Source organism: Gopherus flavomarginatus, chromosome 3, assembly GCF_025201925.1.
Source record: "Gopherus flavomarginatus isolate rGopFla2 chromosome 3, rGopFla2.mat.asm, whole genome shotgun sequence".
Taxonomy (NCBI): Eukaryota; Metazoa; Chordata; order Testudines; family Testudinidae; genus Gopherus; species Gopherus flavomarginatus.
Window position 1 is genome coordinate 98,726,549 of NC_066619.1, and position 11,843 is coordinate 98,738,391.

Consider the following 11,843-nt stretch of genomic DNA (forward strand, 5'->3'; position numbering starts at 1 on the left):
CCAAACAGCCTGCCTTTGGCCCCTTCGCTTTCCCTTGGACAGTTTACACTTGGTTTCAGTTTTCCTTCCTTACTTCACATGCCTTCTGCCTCCCCTATTGACTCTCCCACCACAGTACCTCTGCAGGGACAATATGGGGCAAGCCAATTATCTTCCTCCCTCCTTTCCCCCTCTCCTCCTATTATTTTCCAGTGTCTTCCCATCCCTTTTTAAATAACATCCTCTAGAACAGTAGCTCTCAAACTTTTTTACTGGCAACCCCTTTCACATTGCAAGCCTCTGAGTGCGATTCCCCCCAATACAACACAAATACCTCTATAAACTAGTCACAGACACTGGCACTAGCCCTGTCTCTACTCCGCCCCTCGCTCCCACTGCTCCTCTCTCCCTAACTTTCCGACACCCCGCCCAGGCTAGCCCGCTGCGGTGTCTCTGCGGCGCTGCACTGAAGGCAAGGCGCAGCTCAGGCGCTGGGAGGATCCGAGGGAAGTAGGGCGCGAAGAAGCTGCTGGACTTTAACCTCAGTTTTGCTCCGGGACAGGTGAGATTGTGGGAGGTTCCTGGGAGAACAGTGTTAGATTTCAAAGCAACCGCGTCGGAGGGTTTCGAGCTCCGGATTCCTGGCCGGTGTTGGGCTGTTTCACTCGCAGAGCGCAGATGATCAGCTCTCATAGCGCAGGCGAGAGACAACCTCCCCTCCTCCCAACCATCCCCAGGCCCCATGATAGACTAAGTTTGAAGCAGATTTTAAACTGCCTCCTTCTTCCAAGGAAGTATTTTGCACTGTCCGAGTGAGACATTTTAAATGTCAGTCACATATGTTGTTTTTTAAATCCCATTGATTAAAATGCACAGCCCTGAACAGATTGCCTTAAATTTTATACAAGAGTCAGGTATTCCCTTCTGATCAGCCAGCAAACACCACGCTGGAAGTGCGCCAGGATTTTTTCTATGAATTGTAAAGCAAGGGAAGGCTTCCAATAATTAACTACACTTCAGGGGACCCAGTAGGGAAACTTAAGAACACATCTCATGGGACCAGCCACAAAAGGTATGTAGTATCCTGCTCCTCAAAATTCAGGGACTCATTAAAAATGCTGGGAGAGTAAACTGAAGAGAAAACAATTACATATTTTGTTGTCATGGGAAATCTTAGACATTTTGCAAAAGCAACATCAGTGAATCATTCCTCTTCAGAAATGCATGTTTAAGGCTTTCTGAGCATCTGTATTTTTTGTGATTCTATTTGTGTTGATTCCATATTAGTTGGGCATGGCACAAATTACAAGATGACGGATAATGAGCTGCCAAGAAACATCTAAAAGTATAAAAAACAATCACTATTTTCAATTGGTTTATTAGAAACTCACGAAACTTAAACACATTGTCATTTGGGTACGTGAGTCAGCAAGCAGACAAATTCAGGCTCAGAACTATGCAAACTTAAACCAAACCAGATAGCAAGGTCTCAGGTATACAACAGGATAATCATTGTTAATCTCTTGGTGTTAAATCAATCCTCAAATAGTGAAATAAAGTGGTCCATGAAACTGCACTACTTTGCCTTTGAAATCACTGGGCTTTGTTTACATCAAACTCAGGTTAACCCCAAATGAAAAGATGGCTATACCTTAGAACCACAGATGGCAAGCATCACCTGTTAAAAAGAATCTGGAATTCCAGAGACATTGGGAGAAATAACATTATCCTTAATTCACAGACCCATTCACAGTCTTCTCAATCAGTACAGCTAAATATCTTATTTAACATACTGAGTTATGTGCTTACGTTCATATGATAAGGTCAAAACTTTTGTTTTTAAATGTCTGGAATACTAGTATAGTTAAATTCACAGAGACACCCAAATACAGTAACTCTTAATTTTACCATTTTTCAGCTATTTCTATGAAAATCAAGCTTTTTTTTTAACATGATTTCTATGGGTTTCACCAAGGATGGAGGCAGCTCGATCTCTTTTGAACACCTGCATTCACGAGCATTATGAATTTTGGTGCATAAAATAAGAAAATATCATATAAAATATTTTATTACTGTCTATCAAAACCATCTTGGTTTCTTTTTCTGAATTGCCTTTTGATTTAAAGCAGCAAGAAAGAGGGCAAATATTACCTAAGGGTTCTGTGTGACTATCTTCTGTGCAAACTTTGTTCTGCAAATGAATTACTACATCTTCATCAGATAAGGTCCAAGTGAATACTTTAGCATGTGTTATTTTATTATCAGTCTTTTAGTGAGAGGCAAGCAGCTCTGGACCAGATTTTGGCTTCTTCTTGTGTGCAAGGGTGGGATATGCCACAAAAAAGTTCCCTTCCTCTTGTATCCCAGCTCAGAGGTCAGCCGCAGTCTGACTGGGGGAGCACAGCCATTGCATGAGGCTAGCACTACCTTTCTTAGGATATGGCTACACTTGCAATTGTCAGCGCTGTGAGTTAAACCCGCCTTCGTACAGCTGAGTAGGGAAAGTGCTGCAGTCTGTCTATGCTAACAGCACACTGTCATGGCCACATTTGCAGCAGCATTGGGAGTGGTGCATTATGGGCAGCTATCCCAGCATTCAAGTGGCTGCAACCATGGGAGGCAAGTTTGTAGAAATTTTGGTGGTGCCCAGAACCCGCCCCCTCAACTCTGCCCCCTCAAACTCTGCTTCCACCTGCCTAAGGCTCTGGGCGGGGTTTCAGGGGGGAGGTCTGGGGTGCAGGTCCTCGGCTGGGGATTAGGGTGCAGGAGGGGTGCAGGCTTTGGGAAGGAGTTTGGGTGCTAGGTGCAGGCTCCGGGCTGGGGCATGGGGTGGGTGTGCAGGAGGGGGTGAGGGCTGCAGGCTTTGGGATGGAGTTTGGGTGCAGGCTCGGCTGAGGGTGGGGGTGTAGGAAGGGGGAGGTGGTGCACGCTGGGGCAGAGGATCAAGCTGCAGGGGAATGAGGGTTGGGCTGAGGATGAGGGGTTCATGATGCGGGGGGGCTCAGAGCTGGGGCAGAGGCTCAGGGTGCGGGGGGATGATGGCTCTGGCTGGGGCAGAGGATTAGGGTGCAGGGGGATGAGGGCTCTGGCTGAGGATGAGGGGTTCATGCTGTGGGGGGGGGCTCAGGGCTGAGGCAGAGGATTAGGGTGCAGGGGGATGAGGGCTCTGGCTGAGGATGAGGGGTTCATGCTGTGGGGGGGGCTCAGGGCTGGGGCAGAAGATTAGGGTGCGGGTGAATGAGGGCTCTGGCTGAGGCAGAGGTTCAGGGTGCAGGGGGATGAGGGTTGGGGCTGAGGATGAGGGTTTGGGGCGTTGGAGAGGCTCAAGGCTAGGGCAGAAGAGCAGGGTAAGGGCAGCCTGCCTTGCAATTAGCAGTTGGCAGGTGCTAGGACCCTGGGGCAGCAGACAGCTGTTCTGCTGGAGCTGATCTGCGAGCTGGCAAGGACGCAGCAGAAGGGGGACACAGGGGGAGGGGTGGAAGGTGGAGGCCGGGACCCGCTCCAGGCAGGGACGCGGCCGGGCAGGGCAGGGGAGGAGACCCGTGGGGGCCGGGGCCGGGCCGGGGCCTAGGCCCAATCCAGGCAGGGCCAGGGGAGAGACCCAGCTCCAAATATTGCTGGAGCAGGGCACCCGGCCCTGAATATTCCTGGAGCCCGGGCACCTTGAGCCCATATAACTCGCCGCCTATGGCTGCAACATGCTTTTCAAATGCAGGGGTGGGGGGGAATGTGACAGGGAGCATGGGGGGAGAGAGAGTGGGTTTTTGGAGTGCTGAGTGTGTATCAACATGTTGTCTTGTAAATTCAGAGCCCCCTCCCTCCCTTACCCCCTCTCACTTACTGAAAGCAAACAGCAACTGTTTCTTTTTTTCCTCATAGACCAGATAAGCAGCCGCTTGCCCAAACGGACCCCAACCCCCCTCCTCTCCCCCTGTGCAGCCTCTCTCCTCAAGCAAACATTAGCTGTGGGTACTCCAAACGGAGCCCCCCTGCCTGCCTCTCACTCATTCAAAGCAAACAGTAGCTGTGTTTGTTTTTTTGATAAGCAGCCCCCGAAATGGAGCTTTGAAAGGGCACTTCCTCCTCCGGAGTTCACAACAAAACAAGAGAGGATGGTTCAGTTAAAAGGATTATGGGAGGTCAATCAGTGCGTAATAACGTTATTCCCCATTTACACTGGAGCAGCAGCATCTCAGCCAATATGCAACAGCTGTCATTCCTCTCAGGGAGGTGGAGTACCAGCAGCGCTGTAGCCATGGAGACAAAGCGCTGTACGTGCCTTGCCAGTGTGGATGGGGAGTGAGGTACAGCACTCTGGGAGGTTTTACTGCACTGTAACTGGTAAGTGTAGCAACGGCCTCAGGGTATGGCTACGTGTGCAACTGTACAGTGCAGAGAGTTAAACCTGTCCTTGTACAGCTGAGTAGGGAAAGCGCTGCAGTTTGTCCACACTGACAGCTACCAGCGCACTGTCGTGGCCACATCTGCAGCATCTGCAGCGGCATTGGGAGCGGTGCATTATGGGCAGCTATTCTAGCGTTCAAGTGGCTGCAACGTGCTTTTCAAAAGGGGCGTGGTGGAGTGTGACAGGGAGCGTGGGGGAGAGAGAGTGGATTTTTGGAGCTGACACTGTGTCAGCTCCCTGCCTTGCAAGATCCAACCCCACCCCTCTCTCACTCACTGAAAGCAAACAGCACCTGTTTTTTTCCTCACAGACCAGATACGCAGCCGATTGCCGAAATGGACCCCCGCCTCCCTCCAGCCCGCCGTGCTGCTTCTCTCCTCAAGTCCCCTCCCTCCCCCGCTCTTCAAGCAAACACTAGCTGTGGGCATTCCAAAGGGAGCCCCCTGCCTGCCTCTGCCCATTCACAGCAAACAGGAGCTGTGTTTGTTTTTTTGATAAGCTGCTCCTGGAGTTCACAACAATACAAAGAGAGGCATCCAAAATAAAGAGCAGAACCTTCACCTTCACCTAAAAGGATTATGGGAAGCTTCTGGAGGTCAGTCACAGCGTACTAAGATTATTCCCTGTTTACACTGGTGCCCCAGCGCTGCAGCAGCAGTGCTATACTCTTTATTCCTCTCGGGGAGGTGGAGTACAAGCAGCACTGTCGCCACGGAGGTACAGCACTGTATGCGCCTTGCCAGTGTGGATGGGGAGTGAGTTACAGCGCTATAAAGCCACCAACAGTGCTGTAACTCGCAAGTGTAGCCAAGGCCTCAAAGTCAGGATGAACATAGAGTGGTCACTTTGCCCCTCCTTTGCATGGGAGGTCTTGCTGTATCCTGTCAAAGCAAGACAGATCTCCTGTTACAATATACGGTGGCCCAGAGTCTCAAGAGCAATACTGGCTGAAATAGCCAGAATTCTTCTTGGAGTTGTCACTGTCATCTGAAAGAGAGTCGTCCTCCCCCCTCGACCCCCCCATACTCTGCCACAGATTGATTGCTTTAAAACATGGATTCTTAACTGGGGCTTGTAATTCCAAACTGTGACCATCCTGCCCTTTCTGTATTGCTAAATGGAAGGAGGGGAGGTCTAAATGAGATGCTAGCTCCACAGGGAGTGTCATGGTATGGAAAGTGGGGATCACATTATAGAAAACACTGAGACTCTTTACCTCAAAGCAACAATCTAGACCCATATATTTTTGGTTTTAAATTAGACACATTCAATACACAGCATTAGAGTTTTCCTCGGGCTCTTTTGTTTATGTGGGTGTGGAGCACAAGGGGGAGAGGTTGGGGCCGTTTATTGGCCTCATATTAGTTGATGGATATTCATGTGTGTCAAGGTCTGATTGAGATATCCTGCGTATTATATTCTCTTTACTCTCTGCTCTAGAATTCTGCAGTCCCCAAGTTATGAAAATGAAAGAAAAACAGGTTCCTGGTTTTATTGACATGTAAATTAGACATTGAAATGCAATTAAAGAAGTCTATTCAATGTAAGAAATGCTGCTGTGAAGTGTTTCAATTTGTATTGCTATATTTCCCACCTCTGTTCAAGTCCACATTTTTATTTCAAGTCTTTGGGGCTTGAGGAGGGAATTATGTTTTTTTGCTATTTTAGTTAATGCTAGTGATTAAGGCATCCATTATTTTCCCTTCTAGGTGCTTTTACTTCTGGAAATGATGTTTGAGGCAAAGATTTCCCTTTCAGAGGTGATGGCCGCCCTCTTTACTATGACATTCATTTTAATTTCTGTAAGAATAATAAGTAATATGACCAAAAAGAACATCCTTGGCCATTACCAATTGTGGGGAACCTGCTTCAGCTTGGAGAGCATCCTCACCTTTCATTTATCCAAATGAGGAAAAATTATGGGGATGTGTTTCTCCTAAAGCTAGGGATGGTACCGGTTGTGGTGGTGAATGGTCTAGATACAGTGAAACAAGTATTACTCAGAGATGCAGAGAGTTTTGCTGGCAGGCCCAAGATGCACACCTTTTCTTTCTTTGCTGATGGAAAAAGTCTGTCATTTTCTGTAGAATATGGAGAGAGCTGGAAACTCCACAAGAAAATTGCCAGTAAAGCTTTAAGATCCTTTTCAAAGTCAGAAGCCAAAACTTCTACTTGCTCTTGTCGTCTGGAAGAGCACGTATGTGCAGAAGCTTCAGCACTGGTGAAAATGTTCTTGGAGCTCTCCTTAGAGAAAGGTGCCTTTGACCCCACTGGTATTACCACCTGCACTGTTGCAAATGTTGTCTGTGCCCTGTGCTTTGGCAAAAGATATGAATATAATGATGAAGAGTTTCTTAGCATGATTAGGATCAATGCAGATTTTCTAAAAGCCACAAGTGTTGTCAACCCAGCTGATTTTATACCCTGGTTTCGTTACCTTCCAATCCCTGCTGTGAAGGCTGCCCATGGGTTTTATGAGATCTTAAATAACTTCATCGCACAACGAGTAGAAGAACATTATACCACATATGGTAAGGTGAGACTTCAAAACTATAGACCAATAACAGCAGTTTTGTAATGAGTATTCTCTATAGCTGCTAGGCAGGGATAATCTGCACAAGTAAGATTTGGGTCTAAAGTTGAATTTTTATGGCTCTGTTTAAAATGCTGACATGATTATCTACTCGTACACTGGTTTTATGCTGGCATAGCTCCATTAAAGTTAATAGAATTAAGCCTAAATTTGATGCAACAGAGAAGAGGATCAGGCCCTTTGATTTAAGCAGGCTTCTCTACAGTCTTTTTATAAATACTGGAAATTAATTCAGCAACTCTTCATATGTGACATAGACCAGGACTAATGGGAGGGCTACAGAAACATGTCAAGACTGAAGTAGTTAAGAGCTGTCCTGAGGAATCTCTCACTTCATCCTGGAAGTATAAGCCCATACAAGGGAAATTAAATCAGCATGGAAACAAATGTGCTTGGGAGCCGATTTTTTTTTTTTTCACTCCGAAGAAAAATTTCCATGAGGGCACTTCTACCAACCACTAAATAAATAAATAACAATAATAAAACGTTCCCCACTAACCTGATGTCTGCATCTTCTAAAGAGATATGTTTGAAGGAAATAGCAACATTTACAGGATTATTTTTTAAAATGGTTCACAATGAAGAGTTTTGGCCCTGAATAATGTAAGGACCTGATTCTCCTATTAGTTGCACTGGTTTTACAACACTGGGGACTCCATTCAGTGGAGATACTCCAGAGGTATGTGTGTAATAGAGAGGAAAACCATACCCTACACCTCAGGCTCCTGGACATTCCTTACAGGTTATTGTGGGGAAATTTCTTGACTCTTTACTCAATTAGATCCCATTTACTTCAATAAGAGATTAGCCTGAGTAAAAAAAGGAGCAAGAACAGAGGTCTGGGTTCCTCCTCCCTTCCTAGCTGTCTGTAGTGAGGGTCCATTCTTCTCTTATCCCATTCTGCATCCTGTCAGCACAGCTCCCTGACCGTGAATTCCCACCATGAGGAGTTCTACATAAAATTAAATACAGATCCATTATAATTTGGTGTGGCAGAATTTAATTATTTATAATTGTGACAGGTATTATTAAACAAGCACTCAGTTGAATTCAATTATCTTGATTTTTCCATTTCAGGAATAATTAAATGAAAGGAACTTTCCATTTCTACTAGTAAGTAGTACATATTTTCAGGCAACAATTGATAGAATGGTGTCAGATTTTGATGCCATCATAAATACAGTGTACCTCTATTGACTGAATGGCATTACTCTGGAGTTACAGAATGTAAATGTGAGCAGAATCTGGACCATGTGTTTTTGAGCTACTATTGACTGGTAGCTTAATTTTCTTTTGCAGAAATATACAGAGGTCAGTTCTTTTCTAAGGTAAATTGCCATGTGTTGTGGCAAATATTAATTGTACTAGCAAGAATAGTTTTAGCAGGAATTTCCAAGATTCATGAAGATACATGGTCTGTGCATCTCAGGTTAGAATACTACAGGTTACAGAATGTTGTGTTAAAGCTTGTTGGATGAAAATATGTCAGATTTTTGTTTCCTTTTAGAATCATCTCAGAGACTTTACTGATGCTCTAATAAGTATAAGCAATGACAAGTGAAGTGATGAAAAAGCTCCACTCTTATCTAATGATAAAATAATAAGTACCGTGAATGACATTTTTGGAGCTGGTAGGTATTAAAAAAATCCAGCTAACCTTTTAAACACCACTCTTGGGAGATTTTCAGTGTACTTCAACAGGACATGTATCCTGGGCCTGATTCTTCTCCCATGTACATCAGTTTTATACCAATGCAACTTCATTGACTCCCTGGTCAATATAAGAGGAGAATCAAGTCTTATGTTTTGTGTGTGTGTGTGTTTAATCCTATTTTTATTAAAGCAGCATTCTGGTTACCCATTTATTTTGCAGGATTTGATACAGTAGCAACATGTCTATTTTGGATCTTCCTATATTTGGTAAACAACCCAGACATTCAGACAAAAATTCAAGAAGAAATTGGTAATGTATTTACTTTTTCAAAAAATGAAGCCCCGTTTCATTTTCATGAAGCACATGAAATGTTCCTATTTTTTTTTCTTTGAAAATGGAAAGATTGGACTCAGGTCACCAAGATTTGACTACAGGAAAGATTTACATTATACAGAGGCTTTCATAAGTGAAATCTTAAGGCACACTTCATTTATACCACTTACCATTCCTCACCGGTAAGAAGCAAAACACAAGTTTGTTTCTGTCTAAATATAGTGAGTTGTAGAGATAATTATCATGCTTCCTTTCTGAATTTGAGATTGAAATCACCATTTGTCTATTTTTCCACTACAGGCAAGGTGAAATACATGAAGGAAATTAAGGAATTCTGATAGTGCATCACAGTCATAGCTTAAAATGAACACCAGATACTCAGCTGGGGTCAATTCATGGAAGTAAAATAGAACTCCATCTATTTATACCAACTGTCTTCTTGCTCTACCATAGACATTAAGGACCTGATTCTGATCTTACTTATACCTGTGTAAATCAAGAGTAACTCAAGTCAGTTGCGTTACATCAATGTTAATGGGTGTGAAATCAGATTAGGCCTTTAGTTTGCAGGAACAGTTTGCTGTTGTAGATGAAGGGGATCAAGCCTGGTGCCTTGTGACATAGTCTAACATTCAGTAACAATAAGTACGATCATCTAACTCATTAGATATAAGCCTAGGGATAAAAAAAAAGATTATTATTTTGTTCCCTGAATGTTCAGATAATCAGCATATGGTGATATGATACATTTTCCTTTTCTAGTGCAACGAAAGAAACCATTCTCAATGGGTACCTCATTCCCCAAGACACCTGTATCTTTGTTAATATGTATCAAGTAAATCATGATGAGTAAGTATCAGCCAATTTGTTTATGTTTCATAATGACATTTGGCACTTTATTATAGGCAGTATCTTCACCTATGTTTATAAAATGATAACTTGTGTTCACTTGGACACACTGCACACATTGTACATTACTATTTTATATCTATACAAGGATAATGCAGTTCTCATTCTCCTCGAAACAGTTTATGAAGATGATTGGAACAGAGACAGCCATTTTGAAACAGATCATTGGGCCATCTAGCACAGTATCCAGTCTTCAACTGTGGTCAATACCAGATCCTCCCTGGAAAAACCCCAAAATGAACTTTATCAATATATCGTCTTACGTGATATGGTGCAGAGATTATTTCTAGACTCCAGCTGTCAAACAAAGCCTGATAACTGTAGTAATTTTAGCCGACTTAGTGCGACTGCCCATGTTTTTCTTATTAGAAAGGTAGAGTCCTCAGCTGAGGCTAAACAGTTCTCAGTGCAGCTGAATGGGGGATGATGGGGTGGGTTTCAGCCACTGATATATTCCTCCAGTCCTAGGATTGTTTGGGTGTTGGGCTCGGCCGGGCCCTGACACAACTCAAGGCTTCTCTGTTTTACACCAGCTATCTAGCTCCCCAAGGAGTCAACCCGGCAGCTGGGGATCATTAGGGCACAAGGACATCCTAGCCACACCCAATTTTCCTTGTTCATCCCTTTCCCTGCAGTGCCTCCACTCTACCTAGGGAGTACCCAAATAGAGAGTTAAACTAGCTTTAGGACTGGTTTTCACCAGCTAAATGAGCAGGAGGTCTGGTCTACTTCATGCTTTACCCACTGTGGCCCTGAATCTGATCTCACTGAAACAGAATTTACCCCACTGAAATTCTGTTGACTTCACTGGACTTTCTCCTCCTTTATGCTGGCATCAGTGAGAGCTGAGGCAGGTTTTATTTGTTAATCATTATCTGAGGGAGGGAACATCTCTGCCAGGTCCTCTTTGTGCAGTTTCCTTCCCATTTGTTCTGTCAGTGAAGCAGGGATCCCCATTTTGTGATCTTCAGGGAACCAGGACCACCCATTTGGAGGTTCTGTGCCTCTGCATTGGGCTGTTACTTTTCCACTGCAGTCTCTAAAGGGTGCAGGTAACTATAGCATGCATCCCCTCCAGCATTGCTCACTACTGTCAAGGTTCACCCATTGGGCAGCCCCCTTTGGAATCTACTCCATGCATGGATCAAAGTAGTACAGCTGAGTGATGAAACAAAATTCCATTTCATGATCTTTACATAATTTTGGGAATTTTTGAGAAAAACAAGGCAAATTTCATTTTGACTTATTCAACAACTCAGATGCTCAGGTTGGTCATACATAAATTCATTCATTTAGAAGTACAGGCTCTGTATTTCCTGTCTTTGTTTTCTGTACATGTGATACTCTGTAAGAGCTTCTAAAAATTCATTTCTTTTTGCCATAGAACATTATGGGAAAATGCTGATTTGTTTAGACCGGAGAGATTTCTGAATGAAAACATTGAACTCAACAAAAGCCTCATTGAGAAAGTTTTGGTTTTTGGAATGGGAATAAGAAAGTGTTTGGGAGAAGACATAGCTCGTAATGAGATTTTTATTATTCTCACCACCATTTTGCAACAGCTGAAGCTTGAGAAATGCCTTCAAGACCAGCTAGATCTGACCCCAGTGTATGGATTATCCATGAAACCTAAACCATACCAAATTCAAGTGGCACTGCGCACGTGAACAATGCATTTGGAGAAGCTGCACTTCAAAACATAATTATCACTCAGTAAATTAGTGTAGGGAAATCTATTATCCATAGTGTAGGTTATCCATTACCTAAGCTACTGGAGTGCATCTTTTAATGAAAGAGGTATAACAATAAACAATCTCTTAAATCACCTTCTCTCTGATTGTACTAATCAGTTAACTGCAGGTTATGTTATTGTTAACTCTTTGAATAAGTTGAGTTAATTTTTGTTTGTAACTGACTATTTTAATGCACCTCTTCTCACTGATTTCCTAAAATAAAAAGTTTAAAAATGC

At 43.7% G+C, this 11,843-nt stretch overlaps 1 protein-coding gene across 1 annotated transcript in view; it reads left to right on the top strand.

Annotated features, from left to right (window-relative positions):
• The window catches only part of LOC127046752 (cytochrome P450 1A1-like), a 14,084-nt gene extending 2,241 nt beyond the window's left edge, over window positions 1-11,843 (top strand). Inside the window, 7 exon segments of the mRNA XM_050944250.1 lie at window positions 6,094-6,217; window positions 6,220-6,920; window positions 8,485-8,608; window positions 8,851-8,940; window positions 9,026-9,146; window positions 9,727-9,813; window positions 11,258-11,843. Of these exon segments, the coding sequence (XP_050800207.1) occupies window positions 6,094-6,217; window positions 6,220-6,920; window positions 8,485-8,608; window positions 8,851-8,940; window positions 9,026-9,146; window positions 9,727-9,813; window positions 11,258-11,540 (1,530 nt within the window). The 3' untranslated portion in view covers window positions 11,541-11,843.